The sequence below is a fragment of the Salmo salar genome, chromosome ssa13 (genome assembly GCF_905237065.1).
Source record: "Salmo salar chromosome ssa13, Ssal_v3.1, whole genome shotgun sequence".
In the NCBI taxonomy this organism is placed as follows: domain Eukaryota; kingdom Metazoa; phylum Chordata; class Actinopteri; order Salmoniformes; family Salmonidae; genus Salmo; species Salmo salar.
In genome coordinates, this window is record NC_059454.1 from 72,273,218 (window position 1) to 72,296,200 (window position 22,983).

The 22,983-nt window shown below is 45.6% G+C and overlaps 1 protein-coding gene across 2 annotated transcripts in view; it reads left to right on the forward strand.

Annotated features, from left to right (window-relative positions):
- LOC106567727 (zinc finger and BTB domain-containing protein 16-A) overlaps positions 1–22,983 on the forward strand; it is a 127,369-nt gene that overhangs the window by 68,726 nt on the left and 35,660 nt on the right. For both annotated transcript variants that reach the window (XM_014137360.2, XM_014137361.2), the window contains exon 4: positions 7,013–7,099. In XM_014137360.2, coding sequence (XP_013992835.1) covers positions 7,013–7,099 — 87 coding nt within the window. The remainder of the gene's footprint in view (positions 1–7,012; positions 7,100–22,983) is intronic.

Genomic DNA, 22,983 nt, shown 5'->3' on the forward strand with positions numbered 1-22,983 from the left:
CACTTTTCCACTTCTTCTTGCTAGGAAAGATTATGGCTCAATCCCCTCTCTCTCAGAAAAACAAATGACATAATGGAAAGAGCAAGCAGCAAACTCCTTTTGTCATTTGGCAGACATCTTGGCCAAAGATGAAGGTTTTTAGACTATTTAAGGTGAAGTATTTTCACTCAATACTTTTACTTTTGGAATTTGTATAAATTATAACACATTCCGTTTGAACTCGTAGGCAATAAAACTTTATGTGTGTTTTAACGGGGTGAAAAATCATTTTGGATGCAAGCGAAATAAACAAGTATGTAAATCAGTGCACCTGAGTGCAGTTAAACGCTGCATGTTTTCCACATTTCCAGTTGTTTTGGTTTTTGGATTTCCTATTATCTCTGCTTGGCTATATCGGCAGTTTGTTTCTGTTGGCTCTGCGACCATGTGCTCCTAGTTGGCACTTCAGATGTCCACGTATTTCAGACTGTTCTCGTCTTTAAGGGATAATCTGTATTAGTGATGTTCAGCTGTCACCAACAAATCTTCAGGTACATAGAGTCCCCTTGCTATTGGCAATGTATTACGGAAACTCTCACAATCCCATTGAAAAGGGATTATTACCATCTTGGGTTTGTGCATTTTTAAAGTCTTCTGTTAAACATTTCTGTCCGTCTTCCCTCCCCAAAAAATATTTTCCCTCCTTTTTCCTGTCACATTTACTGTCCCAGAGGTAATTGTTGCCTACTGCCCCCACCCCCCAGGCATCCTAACTCTACTCTGGCCTTAATAAACCCAGTGGTTCCTTTGACAACGTGTGACTTGAAAGCAGGAAATAATGGGCCCTAAATGCTAAATCTTTACAGGTTATTGACCTGTGGAGAGAGCGCGTATGCAGCAGGCTCTGCCATCGTTTCAGTTTCCCCTTTCTAGCCCTGTGACCATTTTGTTTCACTGCAGACACTGTAGCACCCATTTGTCAGGAACTGTGCAGCGTTTCTACGTCTTCTGAACCAATTGCTCATGCCATCTTTGCGATACTGGCTCAAATACAGCAGCACCACATGATTGTCTTTTATGGCCACCGCTTGTTGTCTTTTGTTACATTTGAATACCAGGTTGCCCTGTCTTTGGTTGCTTTTTAGTGGCTGGACTCTTTTACATTGGCCGTTACTTTTGACTGGTACTGTTAAAAGGCATCTAGAGGCATCTGTTGGAACCGGCTTCACACAGTCATCTTTTTCCCCAGGCCGAATATAAAAGCTGGCAAATGACAACCGAAAACGCCTTACTTCCCCCCCAGCCTTCCATCCATTTCTCCTAAGCAATAAAGGCATTTACAGCACTGTAAAGACATGTCGATTGCTGTATCCAGCGGGTTTTCTGTGTCCTGCAATAGTCATGGGGGGGCCGAGGGTTCACCTCGTGGTCAGACTCAGGTTCATATGGAAAAAAGCTGCCGCCTCCCATCCCCTCGCCAAGACCCAAATCCAACGGACATCGCTCAGCTCCAACAGTTCAAAGAAGTGTTTATGTCCTGGAACATTCCATGACCTTCCCGGGCCAGGGGAGTGACACGGTGACTAGCTCTGGGTCTAGAGATGTTTGATATAGAAACGGTCCCCCACTAATCATGGCTACCATTGTGAACTGTGGATGAGACTTTTTCAGTACATTGGTGTACATTTAGGCCCGCATTACGTACCAGTGGCCTGTCTGTGTTGGTTCAATTAACTTGGTTTGAGTGCAAAGAGAGAACTGCATCCACTCACATCAAACCATTCAAATGAAAGCTGTCTTACCCTAACAAGCCATTTTGTTTCTGTCATTCCAACGGTCGCTTTTGAGGACAGCTGGCCCAAACTGGCCTGACCTCCACATTAGGAGTTGGTCTCCCACTATTATGGAGACCAAGGCTATTCAAATCAGGCCTCTTTGCCTTGAGGAATGGAAGTCTTCCTTGAGGAATGGCCCCTGTGTTGGAGGGAGCAGAGGGGGAACAGGGGCGGCCAGCCGGACTGACTTCAGGAGGTCCTGTCCTCATTTCCTGCCACTTCACACCAGCAAAGCCCCAGTGGGTCCTCTCTCCGCTCCCCGGCCCGGCTCATGTTTCCTCCCCAAAGCTTTAAGAGGCCTTTGTGTCCGAGCGCGCCGGACCGAGGGGGAACACGCCAACATGTCATAACTTAAGAACGTCCAGCGACCCCCTTCCAAATGGGGAGTAGGTAAAGCAGGAGAACACATGGAAACTTTCACCTCTGTGGCAGAGAGGGGAAAGGTGTTGGGGAGGAAGAGTGAAAGGTAGTGTGTAGGGTTGTGATACCAGTATCATAATATTTTTCCATGGCAAAAATGAACACAGCTTTTTAAAAACCTGCTGTATGTAAAATATAGTGTGCTATAGCTCGGAAAATAAATAATTGACTCTGGATGACAACATAGTGATGTTTTGTTTCCAACGTTTGGGCTGTTTTCCGAAATAAGTTAAATCCGCTTTGTGTTTTGTTTCTTTACTAACAAGTATCACGATACTAGTATCGTCCCGGCCCTAGTAGTTCGGTGGGTTGGAAGGATTTGTTTATTTTGGTCTCTTGAGTGGTTGGATAGTTGTCCTGGTAGGATGGTAGGGAGGATGTGAGTTAGTGTGGCTGCTAAGACAAGCAGGCAGGCAATCCGGCCTTCAAAAAGGCCCAGACAAGGCTGAGGCTCAGACTAGTGTACTGCCTGAACAAGGTTCTGGACGGGGGAGGGGGGCGTTATGTGAACTGAGATGCCCCTGGTCTCCCCAGGGCAAGAGCACTGAAAATAGCTTTATTGTACAGAGGAAAGAGCGAGCAACAGAGAGAGTGAGGAAGAAAAAAGCCTGTCTGTGACCTACTGGACAGACAAATTGGTTTGCAGGCAAAATGGATTAAGAGATTGAGCAGCAAAAAACAAGGGTGACTGATTGTGCTGAAGTGCATCCATTTTGAGGGTTTGAATTCAGAGACTGCTTTGGTGTGTGTCTGTGTGCACGCACACGCCCTCACATTCGGCAAGTCAATATTTGTCTGCTTTCCTCGTCTCTAGACGTCCTCGTTCTGAGCAGTAGACCATAAAACTGTCATGTGGCCTGAAGATTTCCTTTTTATTTCTGTTTTCCCCCCTGCTGATAACAGTATCATTGTAAACCAGCTAACCGCTCTCCCATGTCCTTATGGTCAGGATTTGCAAGGGGGAAAACAGTTTTATCTTATCTACTGTACAGTGTTTGCTTACACAATCGTGTAATTCCGAGTATCCGAGTATTTTGTCTGTGGGTCTGTCTGTCTGTCTGTCTGTGCCTTTGCTGCACGTGTCTATGTCTATTTGTATAAATTACTGTATATGTTTGTTAGTCAGTGCTGTGTGCCCTTGGTCTGTGTGTGTCATGTCTGTGCGTGCGTAACACACTGTGTGTGTGTGTGTGTTTTGAGAGGAATCCTGGCTGCGGCCCAGGATTTTTGTCTTGGTTGATGAAAAATGTGCTGCCTGCGGTACACATCTATTTGAGCGAGGGAACACACAGTTCTGGGCTGTCCTTTCCAATTGGCAGTCTCCGTACTGTTCTGTGACTGATAAGAGGGTAGTGTAAATAAAACTGTACAGCACAGCTCGTTACCGCTGAAGGGAGAGGAGAGGGAGAGAGGAAAAAAGGAGAGCGTGGTGTCTGTACTCATTGTTCTGACGTGTGTGTGTGTGTGTGTGTGTGTGTGTGTGTGTGTGTGTGTGTGTGTGTGTGTGTGTGTGTGTGTGTGTGTGTGTGTGTGTGTGTGGATTTTTTGCATTTTTTTTTTTTTTTTTTTGCACCCAGTGTACTGTCTTGCGTAACCCATTTGTGTAGGCTCACCGAACAGCCAGGCTGTGTTTTTGTTGGTTTCTGTGTTTGTCTGCTCGAATCTGTCTCTCTCTGTCTCTCTCTCTCTCATTCGATCTGCCCCCTTTCGCTCTCTCTCTCGCTCTCTCTCTCATGCTCTCTCTCTGCCTCTCCACAAAAGGAACAAACTGCATCTTCTGTCTGAGAAGTGCCTTTGAATGGCATGGTTATGCGATCACATTGAGGGTAGGCTGTGTGTGTGTGGCGGTGTAGAGCAGCGCGGATGGGCTCCGTTAGGTTGGGTTAGCACAGGCACACCGTGGGGTGGGCTACTGGCACTTCCAATCAGGGGTAACCCCCCCTCCTTACACAAACACACACTGTAGCCCTCCCATCGCGACCACTCTTCACTCAGCTCGAGTTCCCCCACTACCCCCCACCTCCCTCCAATCTGTGCCGTGACTTTGTTTTAATAATAATTTGGTAGGTGCTTATATTTGTCCAATTTCCCACATGTACAAGTGTGTATTTGAATTGGAAATTTGTTTTTTTTGCATATCCCATCTCCCTAAGGAGAAGGCAGCTTCCTCTCACCGCGGCTGCCACGCAAGGCCATAAACAAAGTGTTCTGTTTCTTTTGAAACACAAAAATCCCGCTGCCAAAATATGTTGTGCAATATTACAGAGGAGGAAGCAAAAAGGGTCCGTCAGTGGCACGTGGCACAAACCCCCACTCCCCCTCCTTTTCCCTGGGTTATTCGAAGCAACAGTTGTGCAAGGCCCATTATGTCAGGTTAGGGCCCGGTTGTGGCAACTTGAAGGAGGGAGGCCAAGGAGGGAGGAAGCGGGGGTTGTTAGAGAACAATTACTTTATAGCCACTTCTTTCTTTCTCTCTCTGGAGAGGCAGGCAGTTATTTTGAGCCGCAGAGTTGGTGCTTCCACGGCACTACCCGGGGGCAGAGGGTCGGAGGGGGGGGCACTGTGCCAGGCAGGAGTTTTTCTCTCACCTCTCCTCTGTCTGGTTACGAGATGCCTTCTATTGATAAAAAAATAAGTAGGAAAGGGGATGAAAATGTATCACTTTAATTTGGATTAGGGTTTTTCAATGGCCCCCTGAACAGGTCCTGCCTGCCAGCTGCGTGGCTTGCTGACTGGGTGCTGTGACCCCTCTATCGGTCCTCCTCCCCACTCAGACAGTAATGACCCACACCAATGAGGTGCCACGGAGGTTTTGTCCACATAGAGACACTGGCGTCACGCCGCCACTTCCTCTAAGGATTTATGTCCATGTGCCGGGGTGTACACTTCAGCCTCCCTGGGGAGCGGTTAGTGTTGCGCCATTTGTGGGGCCCAGGTTCACTAAGCCTGCACTGAGCTGGTTTCCCCCCAGGTAAAGACTGAATTGGCTCATGGCCCCTTTTAGTGAGGACTGCTCATGGTTACAGTACGTTGAATGAAACTAGCAGTCAAAAAAGCATTATAGTCAGTGCTAAGGCCAGGAGTTTTTCTTGACCAGTGGTCGGAACAAGGCAAACGGCGGGCCAAAACCGGCCTAAATAATACATTTATTTTTCATATTTGTTGTTTTTTTGTATTTGAATATTTTGAAAAATCTCTAAGAATTCAGCTGAAAAGGATTTTAATTTAAAGTATTCCCGCAAATAAAATAAACGTTATCATGTCTCAGTGTAATCAAGGTATGAAATGATTGTATTTGAAAATAACAATCTCTTTTTGGCCTTAACTGTGGTCATTTTACAAATTATTATAATTAAGTTCCTACCTCCAGACCATCCTCAAGTTGTCCGGCAGCTGAATCTAATTGCCTACCTGTGTTCTAGACCATGTGACCCAACCAGGAAAGACTCCTGTGCCTATAATAGCCAATAATCTCCATTGGGCTCTGGAAGAAGCAGGGGGAGCTGATTTTTATTAATGCACATTTAAAATGTGATATTCTGTCTATCTCACCTGAACACGGTTCCCTCTCCAAAGGTTAAGTATCTTTTAACGGACAAATTGTGCCATATGTTCAACTCTGCATTAAACATCCCTGGCCATACGTTGCCTTAAAATATGCAGAAAACCAAGGGTATTACTTTGGCAAGTTTTTTTCTACTGAAGTCCATATTTCTGTAGAAGAAATGGCTGTAGGAACTAATGCCTTATGCTGTGAGTGTGTGAAATGACAGTTAAGGTCTAGTACAATAACTCGAACAGTTACATAAGTTACATAAGTAACTGGAAAACGTACAACTCCATCTTGTCGATCATGCCTCAGTGTAACTTGTCTTCCTCAGACTAACAGTGTAGCTGTTTTGTAATAGTGTTGCGAAACCGACACCCAGTTTCTCTCCATCTCGGAGACCAAAAAAAGTTATGAGAATTAACTTCCTGTTTTGATTTGCTGCTGCTGCCGCCGGAGGGTGTCGTAACCCTTGGAGACGATGCCAAGAACAGAACAGCCAAGGTCTGGTTTAGGGTTCTCCATTGTCCTGGGATCAGGACCACACAGAAACACCGAACACACCTGTTTGATATCTGGGTGGAGCAGGACAGCGAGTTGGCGAGCCTTGACGTGCTCCCATAGCACCCCCTGTTTGTGTTTTGATAAATACCTCCGCTCCTCATGCTGCACTCATACAGTTCAATTCAATAAACGTTATTTTGTTATTGCCCCTGGCTGGGGAATAAATCAAGTTTATTGAACTGAATTGGATTGTAGAAGTGCAGTGCGAAGAGGCCCAACGTTGGCACATGTTCCCATACTGCACTAATAAAGCTGCTCAGATACAATGGCTCATGTAATATTCAGTACTATGTCAATACCAAATTTCAAAAATGGGAGCATCACTTATACATCTGAGTTTGCTTGTTGCAGGTGCGTGGGAATTGTTTTTTATGATATCTTTAAAAGAAAAAGCTGCACACTGCTCTGCTCTTGGCAGTATCACTTTGTTCATTTAAATACATGTTTTCACAACACAAAAATGGTGTGTCTGTTCCGAAGGCTATGAAATACTACCACACATGCTGTACTACACAAGTACAGTTAGTATGGTTCCTACAGCGTAGTTGGCCTATGTCATCCTGTATAACTACTGCTGTACACACCTTTTCTATTCATATGCTGTCCATCGTGTCTATAAACACACATCCATATTTGACGCACTCCTGTCTCCTCTCCTGTGTTGCAGCTGGTGAGAAGGCCATTGTCTGTGACCAGTGTGGAGCCCAGTTCCAGAAGGAGGATGCTCTGGAGGCTCACAGACAGATCCACACATGTAAGAACACAGCCCCCGCTTCTGCTTCAATAAGGCTTTACATATGTACGGGCCATGTTCCCCCATCACGCTATGTGTTAGGGAGATTGTGATCTCTTTGAAACAGTTGCTCCGCTCCCACCATGGTCTTGTACACCATCTATTTCTGTGTCTGTTGAGCAAGTGTCTACATTACGCTCTTGAGCTTAAAGTTTGAACCAATTCAGGCGAAACAGGTCAGATTGATGGCTATAAATATGACCCCAAAAAAAACGTGAATTTTAGTGTGCCTGAATGGTCTGAAGCATATTGAGTAACGTCATATGCTAGTTGACCTTAATGATAGTTGACTCATTATTAAGTGTTATTTGTTTTTACACCACCGTGAGTTTACAATGGGTGATGTATTATGGCGCTTGCCGCTGACCGAAGCAGAAAGACCCAGCGGTGAACATATCCACATGCATGGCTTCTGGCATAAAGCCGAACCCCCCCTGAGTTATGAATATAAGCCTGCTGGCTCGCGCCGCAGTGGAAGGTGAGGGTCTGGAATCTTCCCTGGCACACGGCCTCCCTCAGCGTGATGACACAGCCTGGATGCCGGAGAGGGGGAAGGGAAGAGACACCCACACCTGGGACCCACCGTCCACTGGCTAGCTGGATGGGACTGGATCATATCAGGTCTTTTAATAAAGCAGTGGTAATCAATACGGGACTGGTCGGTGGGGTGGGGGAGTGCCTTTCACTTGGCAAGCCAGTCTTGTTTATCAGCGTATCAGCGACAGGAAGATGAGGATGGCGACGTCTTTCCAGCAGATTCCAAAGATCACTCACTCATATATGGCATACTCGGGTTTCCCTCCACGCAGTGTGTTGATCCACCGCTGCTTGATACTGTGGGAAGGGTGACTAGGTGTGTTGTGACTGTTGGACTCCAGAGTGTGGCAGATGGGTCACAACCTCTGGTGTGTGTACTGGGTCACAGCCCGCGGTTTACTGGGTCACAGCCATTCTATCACTCCACACTAATGTGACCGGCCAAACATCAAGCCATCCTCTTTCAGGACTATGGACCGGTAATGTGATCCAAGCAATGTTCTCCTGTCACTATGTCAACCTCAATGTCTTCCCAAGTGGTACATTTATCTCTTCCTTTTTTTCTCAAATGAAAACTTTTTCAGTAGATAGTTTTGTTGTACTCTAGTTCATTGAGAGTTAGCCATTGTTAGGGTGATGTTACTCAACCTGCAGGGAAGTCATGCTCTGTTTTGTATTTGAAATGGGGGGAGCTCCTCTGTGTACTGCAGTAGAAAAATACCCAATCAGGATGGACTCTGTGACACCCAGTATCGTGGAGGCATTGACACATCTCATCCAAGCCTGACTCAAACAACTTTCCGTAGCAATCTTGGTGGCCCCGCATTTTTTGACACTCGTGTCTCAGGGCTAGCCCCACTTGAGCAGGCCCCCTATTTGACAGCGGCTGTGGCCTCCAGAGCTGCCTTGACCAATCAAGGGTCCCGGTGTGAAGAGGGGTTAAACAAGGCTAATGATTGGACAGGCATACCAGCAGAAAGGAAGGCAGCTCTAAATATAGCATTCCAGTCTGGTCTAGAAAAATGGGCAGCACGACTTGTCTTCCTGCCAGGTATTGGAACAGCAGTGAGGCCAGTCTCCCCCGAGGCCCGCCAGGCTTATATTTTAAAATGTGCTGTAACGCATGGCTAGGCTGATACGCCGGCTCCATCCCTCAATATGCTCACCCATATGCTTAGCTTTACTCAGTTTACTAGCTCTGGAAAATGGGTTGTCACCTTGTTCTGTTCGTGTGCGGCTCTGTGTATGCCTGTGTGGCAATACATAACTTACTGTACACTGTCAGGAAGGGGATTATTCATACTTGATACCGTTTAGAACAACGTTTCCAGTAAGCATGACTCATGTAAGGTGAGATTGAGAGGTGAATGAACGGTGAGGAATCACTCTGCTATACAGAAATGTTTGAATGACACAAAGTTCACAATGAGATGTAATATACACCTTTTTCGAAGTAAGAAAAGCGCTCCTCTGAGAGCTGCTGTGTCCATCCAACCCCAGAGAAAACAAACTGTTACTTAACGGCTAGAGATGTCTTCCTCCCCACTCACCTTCTACCCCCTCGGTCCACAGTCCGGTGGGTGTGTGACTGTGTCGCACCCGCTATGTAAATAGTTAATGACCGTCGACATGGAGGTGGTGTTTAGGATGACCAGAGTTTTACGTGGCGTTGTAAACGTCCGGGTCTCGGTTTCCTGCTGGCAGCGCAGGCTGACAGAGAGGGTACAGAAGGGCAGAGAGCGAAGGCCTGTCCCCCTCGTGCAGTCATCGCACCTTCGCCCCCCCGCATCTGAAATACTCTGTCAAACTGTCAGTTTTTACATGTGCACTGTACACTCTAAACATTGGATGAAAGACTTGAAATAAAAAATATTATTATATAAAAATAATATTAGTTATTGTGCAATTGGAGACCTATTATTTTCCTTTGTAATGATGTAATAATAATTAAATATAAACACTGTTTTTGTACAGGGGTCGAACACCAGACAGAGGAAAACATAGGAGGGGAAAACATTGTTGACCATCAAAGCCAGATGTTATCTGAGCGGCTGCTTGGCAGCAAGGGTTGTTGTTCTCAAATGACAATATTTGGCCCTGAAGCCATGCCCATTTCTGGGTAATGCTGCTCTTTCAATGGGCACTATTGTGGCATCCCTTCTGGCCAGTTGACGTCAGAAGTATCAGCTGCCACGGCGCTTCTTCAACCGCTCAGACTCACACTGCTTGTGAAACAGGCTTTATATTTAGCGTTACTTGGTATGTGCTTAGGTTAGGTTATAACCCTGTGCATGCATATGTACATTACTCAGAACATGCACAGTATGAACACATGAATGTATGTGTTCACGCAGTAGGTTAATCCACTGCACTGCTCCTGGTCTGGCTTACCTCGTTTTTAAGGGCAGCCCAACCTGACTCCCAGCTACACTGCCTTCGGAAACTATTCACACCCCTTGACTTTTTCCACATTTTGTTTCATTACAGCCTTATTCTAAAGTTGATTTAAATGTTTTTCACCCTCATCAATCTACACACAATGCCCATAATGACGAAGCAAAAACAGGTTTTAAGAAATGTCTGCTAATTTATAAAAAATGTAAAACTGAATTTAAAACTGTAAGTATTCACATTTACATAAGTATTCAGACCCTTTACTCAGTACTTTGTTGAAGCACCTTTGGTAGCGATTACAGCCTCGAGTCGTCTTGGGTATGACACTACAATCAAATTTCAATCAATCAAATGTGTTTATGAAGCCCTTTTTACATCAGCCGATGTCACAAAGTGCTATACAGAAACTCAGCCTAAAACCCCAAACAGCAAGCAATGCAGGTGTAGAAGCACGGTGGCTAGGAAAAACTGTCTAGAAAGGCCAGAACCTAGGAAGAAACCTAGAGAGGAACCAGGCTCTGAGGGGTGGTCAGTCCTCTTCTGGCTGTGCTGGGTGGAGATTATAACAGTACATGACCAAGATGTTCAAATGTTCATAGATGACCAGCAGGGTCAAATAATAATAATCACAGTGGTTGTAGAGGGTGCAACAGGTCAGCACCTCAGGAGTAAATGTCAGTTGATTTTTCATAGCCGAGCATTCAGAGTTAGAGAGAGAGTTGAAAAATAGCAGGTCCGGGACAAGGTAGCACGTCCGGTGAACAGGTCAGGGTTCCATAACCGCAGGCAGAACAGTTGAAACTGGAGCAGCAGCACGACCACGTGGACTGGGGACAGCAAGGAGTCATCAAAGAGTCAAGGAGTCATACTCCAGATATAACAGACTGACCCTAGCCCCCCGACACAAACTATTGCAGCATAAATACTGGAGGCTGAGACAGGAGGAGTCAGGAGACACTGTGGCCATGTCTGACGATACCCCCGGACAGGGCCAACCAGGCAGGATATATACAAGGTTGGCACACCTGTATTTGGGGAGTTTCTCCCATTCTTCTCTGCAGATCCTCTCAAACTCTGTCAGGCTGTATGGGGAGCTTTGCTGCACAGCTATTTTCAGGTCTCTCCAGAGATGTTCGATTGGGTTCAAGACCGGGCTCTGGCTAGGCCACTCAGAGACTTGTTCGGAATCCACTCCTGTGTTGTCTTGGCTGTGTGCTTAGGGTCGTTGTCCTGTTGGAAGGTGAACCTTTACCCCAGTCTGAGCTTGTGAGTGCTCTGGAGCAGGTTTTCATCAAGGATCTCGCTGTACTTTGCTCCGTTCATCTTTGCCTCTCCTGACTAGTCTCCCTGCTGCTGAAAAACCTCCCCACAGCATGATGCTGACACCACCACCACCATGCATCACTGTAGGGATGGTGCAAGGTTTCCTCCAGACATGATGCTTGGCATTCAGGCCAAAGAGTTCAATCTTTGTTTCATCAGACGAAATAATCTTGTTTCTCATGGTCTGAGAGTCTTTAGGTACCTTTTGGCAAACTCCAAGCAGGCTGTCATGTGCCTTTTACTGGGGAGTGGCTCTAGGAAGAGTCTTGGTGGTTCCAAACTTCTTCCATTTAAGAATGATGGAGGCCACTGTGTTCTTGGGGACCTTCAATGCTGCAGAAATGTTTTGGTACCCTTCCCCAGATCTGTGCATCGACACAATCCTGTCTTGGAGCTCTACGGACAATTCCTTCGACCTCATGGCTTGGTTTTTGCTCTGACATGCAATGTCAACTGTGGGAACTTATATAGACAGGTGTATGTCTTTGCAAATCATGTCCAATCAATTGAATTTACCACAGGTGGAATTAAGTCAAGTTGTAGAAGCATCTCAAGGATGATCAATGGAAACAGGATGCACCTGAGCTCAATAGCGAAGGGTCTGAATACTTATGTAAATAAGGAATTTCTGTTTAAAATGTTTTATAAATGTGCAAAAAATTCTAAAAACCTGTTTTCACTTTGTCATTATGGGGTATTGTGTGTACATTGCTGTTGAATTAGTTTTATTTAATCCATTTTAGAATAAGGCTGTAATGTAACAAAATGTGGAAAAATTCAAGGGTCTAAATACTTTCCGACGGCACTGTATATCACCTCTGATATAGCTCCGGAGGGTTCCATCTCCACCTCACAAGTCACTGGTGGAATCACATTATAGCATCTGACATTGATCATTTTTGCAACACGCTTGAACGACACACCCCTCTCACATGAGACACACCCCTCTCACACAAGACACATCTTAATGGTTTGAACTAGGAGGAGAGAGATTCCATGTCCTGATGTGACTTTTGAGCTTGATGACGTAATATGAGTGCCATCAATGCATCTACATCTGCACTGTCGGTTTTTGCCCCCCTCTAGAATTGGGCGCTCTTGCCGATCATGCAAATTATCTGAATGTCACCTTCTGGCATTGGAAGCTCATCTGATTTCATCCAAGTTTGGAAGCGAAGCAAGGTGGGGGTTTTTTACCCCGTTTTCTCCCCAATTTTGTGGTAATCCAATTGGTAGTTTCAGTCTTGTCTCATCGCTGCAACTCCCGTACAGACTCGGGAGAGCCAAAGGTCGAGAGCTGTGCATCCTCCGAAACACAACCCAACCAAGCTGCACTGCTTCATGACACAATGTCCACTTAACCCGGAAGCCAGCCGCACCAATGTGTCAGAGGAAACACGATGCACCTGGCGACCGTGTCATCGTGCACTGCCCCTGGCCCGCCACAGGAGTCGCTAGTGCGCGATTGGGACAAGGACACCCCTGCCGGCCAAACCGTCCCCTAACCCGGACGACGCTGGGCCAATTGTGCGCCGCCCCATTGGTCTCCCGGTCGCGGCCGGCTGCGACAGAGCCTTAGACCACTGCAACACTCGGGAGGCCAAGCAACGGGTTTTCCATGAGATGGTGGTGGTCTTGTTTTATAGACAAGCCCTCTGACCGCTCCTCAGTGAAAATCCCTAAATAATGGAAGGGACTACCCCTCCTTTTCTATCCCTCGCCCCCCCTTTTCAAGTCTTGTGTTACAGGGAAAATATGCTAAACATTTTGGAGAGGCAACAGTGGGTTTAGCCGGTGGGAACACGGCGTGACTCCAGCGACCGGGCCACAGAGTAAACAGTTTCTTTCTCAAGACAGAAATAGTTTGGATAGTGAGCGAGAGAAAAGGGAGGACAACACGCCTGTGTTATGGCACAGGGAGAAAATAAGCCATGAGGCCTCTTTCCTTCTTTCTCTCGCTTTCCCTCCCACCCCCACTTTGTTTTTCTCTCCCACATCTGAAAATGTTCACACTGGTGGCCTCCCAATCAGTCCCCACACACACCCCTCTCACGTGACTCTCCTAAATTGGACCGTTGCCACCGGTGCACAGGGGTCACGTCAAAAGTGTTGATTATCTCAATCACATTAGGCGAATGGGAGCATCTGTTTAGCATTTAGTTAATTGTGACGTTATTAAGTTGTCAGAGAGTATTAGAGCCACAATGAATAGTGTGTGCGTGTGCACCCCACATTGCCTTGGTATGAAGCGTTTCTGTTTGCCTGAAAGATGTTAAATTCTGGTGTGTTTATGTGGAAATCAAGGTTGAATAAATAGATTTATTACCACACCGACATTAACCACGTTTATTCAGCACAAACCTTCTAGAAATGGTAACTGGAGGTACTTGAAGGTTATTGGGTAGCGTTTCATTTTTGATTGTCGCGTTAGCATCATGAATGCCCCCCTGCAGCGGTCATCGGGTGCACAGTAATGCTGATGAGCATGGCTAGACGCTAGCCACCATATTTCACTAGCCATTCATTATTGAGCAAGCTGTCCTTCACTCCGGCAGATTACCCATTTGTCTGTCTGACTGCTGAATGCCCGTGGAGGGCACTCAGGGTCGACGCAGGTATCGTATTGTAAACCACAGTGGAGTGCACTTGTAGCAAATGTCTTTGTCCCTTCCAGTACCCTATTGAGGCATAGTTGTCATAAAAGTGTACTGTGTATGTATTATGTAGATTTTTGTGTCCTTATAAACCACTATGAATTGCAAGGACACTTTTGGCTGATGTAAAAGTATTTGTCCCCTGTTAGGTCATCAGGTGTAATGCAGAGATATGTGTCCTTGTGAGACCCGGAGTGACAGTTGATGGGACGGCTAAACTGTCCGTCACTGTAGAGAGGTTGGGATTGGTCCCTGTGATTGTCCTTCCTCCCAGGTGATGCCTAGTTCCCACCGAAGATCACAGGTTTCAGAGGGCGGGATACTGTATCTCCTAAATATACCACAAGAATGGGCTCACCCAGACCCGACCCCCTTCTGATTGAAAAAGGAGAATCTCCTTTTGATGTTACTGGTAATCAGAATTCAACCATTCCCATTTTGTTTTCACCTTCTCTAGTTTTGCCCAGTCTTTTTTCATTCATCATCCTGTGCGAAACCTCTTGATAAGTGAAAAGACGGAAAGCGAGTGAGAATACGTCAGGGTCATTTGACTTTGTGGGAGAAGTTAAACAGGTGACATAGGCCAAGCTTTGAAACCCAAACCTCCCACTGTCCCACTGTCCCAGTTAAAATAGTTGTGCTATGCAGTAACATTTGCTCAAGTGTAGTTAAAGAAATCTTTCAGCTGACTGTCTTTCAGAATCGGTGTTATTGCAGTTGCCTTGGGCCATTACTCTTCTCTATTTTTATAAATGACTTGACACCGGTCTTACAAGATGCTAGAATGACTATGTATGCAGATGATTCCACTCTCTACATGTCAGCACCCGGCCGTGATTGGGAGTCCCATAGGGTGGCGCACAATTGGCCCAGCGTCGTCCGGGTTAGGGTTTGGCTGGGGTAGGTCGTCATTGTAAATAAGAATTTGTTCTTAACTGACTTGCCTGGTTAAATAAAGGTTGAATGAAAATAAATAAACTCCTTGGTATAACATTGGATGGTCAAATATCATAGTCAAGTCATATTGACAAAGTTGTTGTGAAGATGGGTTAGGTATGTCTGTTCTAAAAAAATTGTTCTGCGTTTTTTGACACATCAAATGTACTAGTTGATCAGGCTCTGGTCTTGTCCCATCAAAGGAAGACCCAGCAAACCTGCAACTGGCTCAGAAGAGAGCAGTATGCCTTGCCCGTAACTGCACATGTAACAGATGTCCAGCGAAGACGCAACGTCTCGTCACCAGTGTAACGGATGTGATTGTACTTTGTAACTCTGTCCAGCCAGCGAGCCCAGTTGACTGATGTTTATTCGCTTGCATGTCAATATCAGACTGGTCATTTTGAAATCAAATATCATAACAGTGACAAAAATAGTACAAAATACAACAAACGTTAAGTACCTGACGATAGACACAAGGAAGCACATTAGATGTGCAGGACAACCGTATGTTAATGGCTGTAGATTTGTGATTGGTCTGTTAGCATGGAAATCAGTGAATTAGCAGGGAGCTAATGTGGCCACTACAATTAGAGCATGCGTGCTAACTCGTCTCTTACTGCAATAGCATACAAAACACATCCCAGGATGCCCACAATATTTTCCAGGTAGCACACACGTTGTCCAGTGGTTAAGAGCGTTCGAATCCCCTAACCAACTAGGTGAAAAATGTTGATGTGCCCTTGAGCAAGGCACTTAACCCTAATTGCTCCTGTAAGTCGCTCTGGATAAGAGTTTTCTAAATGACTAAAACATAAATATATACACATCAGAACATGTACATAGTGTACACATTGTAGATATGAAAATAGACGTTTCAGAGCGTGACCTACTGTACCACTTGCCTGTCAATATCAGACTGGGAAGAATTTAAGTTTGCGGTCTCCCTCTATCTGCATGCATGACCAATGGCATAACACCTTACTGATATGTAAATTCAACCAACCAATAGGAATACATAAACATCGAATACATATTCCTGCAGTGTCAAGTGAAAACATAACTAACCCTGTTACAGATATACCGAACTAACATCAACAAAATGCAGGCCAGTCTTTCCAGGTTGAGGAGATTAACTGCTTCTCTTCTAGTTTTTATGAGAAGTATTACTGTAATGAAAATTCCAGATTGTCTGCATAATCAAATAACATTCAGCTCAGACACCCATACATACCTCACAAGACATGCCACCAGGGGTCTCTCCACAGTTCCCAAGTCCAAAACGAATTCACAGCAACGCACTGTATTATACAGAGCCATGGTCGCATGGCACTCCCTTCCATCTCCAATTCCTCACGCAAACAGCAGAATTACCTTTTAAAAAAAGATTAAACGTCTCTTGGAACAGCGGGGACTGGGAGGGGAAACACACACACACACACACAGAGACATTTTTTTTTTTTGCTGTATTCTTTATTTTGTTTGAATATCGTATTTGAAATTTGTGTGACTGTCCTTGTGTACCAGTGTGTTGTGTTTTTTCTGGACCCCAGGAGGAGTAGATGCTGCATCTGCAAAAGCTAATGGGGATCCAAATAAACAAATACATATTTTAATAGTGGATCTATCAACCTCTTCTGCAGCCCTAAAAGGCCTTAAACTCAACGCTCCTCTTCTCTCCGCTCTCCGAGACAGAACTTTTTTTTTCTCCCTCCATCTCGCTCACTCACTTCCCAAAATAAGAAGTGTACAAGTGGTCTGAGTCAGTATCAGTGACCAAATTAAATCAAGTGCAGACCTAGACTACAGTCTCTTCTTCTTCTCCCTGTTTTTTCTCTCTGCTCCCCTCTCCAAACAAATTTTTGCCCCTGATAGGATATAAATGAGTTTTCCAGGCGTAGGGATGCTCAGCCGGCCTGATAGATACCATGCGGTGGGACGGCGGCAGGCCAACACCCAGAAGTAATCATCCGCCGTGGCAGGAATGTTTAGCCTTTAGGCCAAGTGTAAGTTCACACAATGAGTTGTGCGTTTATTGACTGTGCCTCGTGCATTTTGAGGCGTATATGCGAGGGGCAGTGTGTGTGAGTGTGCACCGACACAGCTTCCTTCCACCGCCTACCCCAGCCAATGAGAAGTACCCAACTGGGCCTCTCCGTTCTCTAGCATCTGGGTCACGGCTTAGAAGGTGTCATGGTGGCATTGTGGCATCGCCACGGGAACATGGGGAACAACACTGTTTTGGGGGTAGTGAAGGAAGAGCCTGTTGTAGAAAGGGGGGAGGATCTGGCAGCAAATTGGGATATCAGAATCCGTTTGGCGGAGCAGTCGGGGAGAATCCCTCGGTGCGAGCGGGCTTTATGGCACATTGTTGGCGAGAGACTGCAGCGCGCGTCCGGAGAGGGAAATAAAAAGTTTCGTAGGGGAGATTATGGACTCCCGGAGGTTCGGCGATTCACGCTCCGCAAAAGAAAGCCAGCAGGAAGCTGGAGAAGCTGGGCAATCTGGACGCCAAACCCACTCGCTCTCGGAGATGTCTCTCAGCACGTTACAATATGACCCCAGCAGCCCATCGTGTCTCCAACACGCACTAACTCCCCCAGATTTAACATCCACAACACTGTAGCCTGGCTGTCTTCCTGTTTGTCTCGGTTTCCCACCATGAAATATTCCTTCCACATATTAACCTTGTGGCGTGGGGGCTTTGAATAGGGAAGGTTTCGCCGGAGAAGGAACAGAGGCCTGGCCATCACAATAGCCAAGGCTCTTTTGTCCACAGCGGAATTGCAGGAAAATTTACTCTCATAATTCGATTTTGAGCCGTTTGCGGACGTCTTTAGAAGCGCTTCATCGTGTAAAAAAAAACAGTGACGCGAGAGGCCACTTTTAATTTACAGTGTGAATACCTTTCGATTAGCACAGAAGGAATTGGTAGAGGAGAGATGGGGGTTGACTTGCTTTCTTTTTTTGTTGTTGTCGCCACAGAAAGAGGAGAGGGGTTTGAAATGGCTCTTCTGTTATTTAATTGTGAAGCGGGGAGATTAGTGTGAGCACTTCCAACCTTTCACCCCACACAAAGGAACCATCAGATCTGGTTGCCTAGTGACATGAGTTTCACACTGGCCAATTTAGCCGCTCACCGTCGCTCGCTACCTGTGTTCTGTGAAAGGATGGTGTGTGGTGTGTGTGATTACACAAACCTTAGCTCCCCCCGGCCAATCGACTGAACTCTAATGGCGCGAGGAGCAATACAAATTAAGATGGCCGCCGCATCCTCTCTTTGTCCATCTCATCAAATCATATAAAAGTTAATGTCCCCGGAACAATGACATTCAAAAGCCAGTTTAGGCTTGGAGAATGCTCGGCTGCAGACCAGGGGGAGCACCAAGGTATGTAGAATGTCCATCTCCAATGTGCACTGCACAATCAAAGTGCACTTAACAGTGTCATATTGATTATGGTGGCTTAACCTCGGTAAATCTCTACTCTGTGTTGGCATTAGGCCCATAGACTCAGTGAGATGGGCCGCTCTTCAAGCCAGATGAGCTTGTGCTTTTCCTATTAAATCATATTACTGTGACTTGGAATTATGGGTATTGCTGTCACTTTCAGTATGCTGGCGTTTGTCAAATTCTGACAAAATGCTGTGTGACTGGAGTGACTCAGGATCATAGCCTAAATCTCTCACAGAAATGCTGTGGACTGTTTTTTTTTAACCAGAGTCTGACAGAAACGGAAGCAGAAAAAGAGTGGAATGTGGAGGCATTGTACCTCAGTGGAAGGGACTAGTTTTCCCTCGATGGCGGATGACAGTGCGAAGTGGGAACTCAGGTGGGACCCATTACTCCCATGGAGGGCCTGGTTCTTATCAGTTAATAGAAGATTTCAGAGGAGCAGGATTGTTTTGATAGATGGAACCTGGTCAAGCCTTTAACAAGTCACAGAAACCCCACAAAATGAAATGGCGCTAAAGCTAGATAAGGCTCAGAAACTGTGAGTCGGCTCTGTGTTAATTCCTGAAAAGGAAGGGGAGGGGTACATTTTCTGTGTGTGTAGGTGAAATTGTGTTTTTTCTGTGTCAAGAATGTTGTCAGATGGTTATTCTGGTGTTTGGAAATCCTAACTGGCTGGATAAGGGCTTTGTCTATTTGCACAGGTGTTGGCTTTGTGAGTGAGTCAGCGCTTCTACCTGATTATCCATTCCTCTAGAATGCTGTACATTTAATTAGCAATTTTTTGGGGCTTGTCATTACTGGTAAACCTTTGATCTGGGTTCTTAATTCAATATAGCCTCGTTTGGTTCAGTTTCAACTCCTATATGTCACTGCTCCTTTTCCTTTTATTTTTTTTACTTCATCTGGAATCCACGGCATCAAAGAAGAAATAGGGAAAGTAAGAGAAAAAAAAAACATTTGAAGACTGTGCTGTAAGTTAGTTTGGCTAATTAACTCGGTTTAGTGTAATTCTGGTCCGTCTAGTTTGGTCAGTTTGTCTTGGGGAAATTAGAGGGTTTTAGCTAGTGGCTCACTGTGTTTAGTTTCATTTCTAGACTATGAAGGCCTGTTGGTGTGTCCACTCTGGCCCCAATTGATCCCCCAGCCAGGAGGGAGAGATAAACAGCCACCCCCCCACCATGGAATTCCGAGGGCTGGAGTGAAGTGGTGGTGGTGGGGGGTTCAGTCTAGAGACCCCCCTTCCAGGGCCCGGTGTCCGTTTACAGTCCGGCCACACGGCCCACTGACCACTGCTCCTGGAATGTGATTGATTAGGTGGTATTTGGGCCTTTTGAGGACCTTTCAGCGGCTTAGGGGTCAGGGTTCATCTCCTCCGCAAATCTGCTTCCTTTTGTACAGTGGCGCGCCAGGAGAGAAGTCTCACAAAAAAAATATTTTTTTCTCCCTCTTCTTCTTTATCTTCTTCTTCACCCTGTGAAAATGGGGGAGGGGGGAACATCAATTTAAGCCACTCTTAAACCAAGCGAATTGGTCTTAAATTCAAAGGGTGCTTTTCTTTTAAACGGTATTGAAAGAAAATCTATAAAACAAAATGTGGAATTTAAGGCTGAGTTACGAGGCCGTTAAATGCGTTTGTTAAAAAAGCACAAAAACTGTTATGGAACGTTTTAGCAGCAATAATATTGAGCCTTAGTCTTTTAAGATGAATATTTTCAAAGATAAGAGCTGACATAAAACATCTAAAAACAAACTTTGTGATTTTCCAATAGTCGGATCTCCATTTAATTTGATATCGGTTCATTCTGAAAGTTCTCTGAGATCATACTCTCCTCACGCAAGCAAAATGTTCCTCTCCAAAAGCAAGTCCAATTTATTTAATGCTTTAGAGAAGAAGGCGGAATTGGTTTGGCAATTTGCTGTCTTAACACAAGTGGAAGGAAGAGGCCTGGCCATGTAATCCTTTGATGTGCAGTCGGTCGGGGCTCAAGATGACAGTGCAATTCAAAAAATGTGCCAATCCTTGGCCCTCAGGGGCCAGCCTTTGTAGTCACAGGACCTGGATTATACTTTAACCCCAGGCTAGGGCTCGGGGCCAGGTGAAAGGGCACAAGTCTTAAAAAAAGAACAGTTCACACCAGAATGCAAGGCCTGTTCACTTACTAGTTAGGTTCCCTTTTTAGTGAAAGATTAGGTATTCAGTTAAACGTTTCACTCGTTCCCTTCAAATGTGTGTTTTTCTAAAAAGTTATGTTATCCTGAACCTTTCGCTGTTAATTGATATGCATGTGTGCTTAATACTTTCAGAGACATTTATTTAAATGTGTGAGGACAGTGTCTGTTTTGGTGTCTCACCTTTTTTTTGTATGTGTGTCAGTGTTTGTGTATAACTGCATCTGGGTTTGCATTCACCCCTTTGGCTCATATCTGTATGTTGGTGTATGTACGTCTGTGTCGGGTTTTTATCCAAGCAGACCACTACTACAAGGTGCCTGCAAACTCCCTGAAAAGTGTGGCGATTTATAACGGCCACTCTGGCCTCGCAATAAGTTCCTCTCCTCTCCACGCTGTAATTTCCTGGAGTCTGTCGGGGATGATCTACGGCCCACAGGGAGAAGAGACTACCGACTGCAGAGGGGGATAGAGGGGATGCCCACACTGTGGTTGTCTGAGTGAACTCTCAAAGTATCACTGACTGACTGACTGCACATAGCGATATACCATTTCGCTGAGAGGTGACGGAGAAGGTAGGAGGGAGAGACCTGAAACGTCAGAGCGACAGGTTAGGTGGTTGAGTCACTCTGTAAAAACACTGAATACATTGATATCATAATATCTGCTGTAAACATCTCTGAGGTTGGGCTTTGAACTGTTTTGCCAATATTGCTGTCTGAGTGATGTTTCCAATACAAGGCAGATTCAATTATCCCCATTTCTCCACTCTATGTTTTGAGGCTTTGGCAGAGTAGCAACTCTCACTCATTGACTGGAATAATCTGGTATTTTCCTATCCCCTTTAGTGACTTTTAGTGCAGCGCAACAAACTCCTGACCCCCCCGAACCTACTTTCTGTAGGCTAATCTTCAGCCCCTGATCCGTATCTTTATTTTACACACATTACAGCTGTAGTAAAGTGGAAAAATTAAAATCCAGGATTTCTGGAGCCTGTTCCAACTCTGTGAGGTCATTTGAGGTCTTCCCCCTGCCTGCACTCGCTTCACTTGTGGAGCAGAGAGTCGAGGCACTGCGAACACAGTGGGGTGGTCGAGTCAGAAGAGCTCCACCTGGTGTTCAGAGGCAGTTTGGTAAACTGCCTGCAGACAGTACAATGGCCGTAGGGTTTTTCCTCTCTTTCCTTTCAGTTTATCTGTGATTTTTAATTCACAAATGAATTTATGGGCCATTTTTGTGCAATTGCGGCTATCATTACAGTTAGATGATTATCTCCCACTAATCTCCCTCTCATAATTCTCCTGCAGGACCAATTTATTGAATTGGATTGTTTATCTGCTTTTAGGCAATCTAGGGCAACACCAGACGTATCCCATACCTCAGGAGAATGACAATGATGCTCCTTATAATAGATAATTATTTAATTTAGGCCTTATTTTCCATCCATTAGCACACATCAATGAACCATCGGAGGACACAGTATTTATAATGTGTTATAGTGCCTTTTATCATTGTCACTATTAGTATACATTCAGACTTGCAATTGGCATTCTTAGAAGCCCTTGGCCTATATAGACACTCCATGAACAAAAGTATGTGGACACCTGCTCGTCAAACATCTCATTCCAAAATCATGGGTATTAATATGGAGCTTGGCCCTCCCTTTGCTGCTATAACAGCCTCCACTCTTCTGGGAAGGCTTTCTACTAGATGTTGGAACATTGCTGCTGGGACTTGCTTCCATTCAGCCACAAGAGCATTAGTGAGGTCGGGCACTGATGTTGGGCCATTAGGCCTGGCTCGCAGTCGGCGTTCCAATTCATCCCAAATGTGTTCGATGGGGTTGAGGTCAGGGCTCTGTGCAGGCCAGTCAAGTTCTTCCACACTGATCTCAACAAACCATTTCTGTATGGACCTCGCTTTGTGCACGGGGGCATTGTCATGCTGAAAGTAGGAAAGGGTATTCCCCAAGCTGTTGCCACAAAGTAGGAAGCACAAAGTCATCTGGAATGTCATTGTATGCTGTAGCGTTAAGATTTCCCTTCAGTGGAACTAAGGGGCCTAGCACGAACAATGAACAACAGCCCCATACCATTATTCCTCCTCCACCAAACTTTACAGTTGGCACTATGCATTCGGGCAGGTAGTGTTTTCCTGGCATCTGCCAAACCCAGATTCGTCCAACGGACTGCCAAATGGTAAAGCGTGATTCATCACTCCAGAGAACGCGTTTCCACTGCTCAAGTGTCCATTGGCGGCGAGCTTTACACCACTCCAGCCGATGCTTGGCATTGCGCATGGTTTAGGCTTGTGCGGCTGCTCGGCCATGGAAACACATTTCATGAAGCTCCCAATCAACAGTTATTGTCCTGATGTT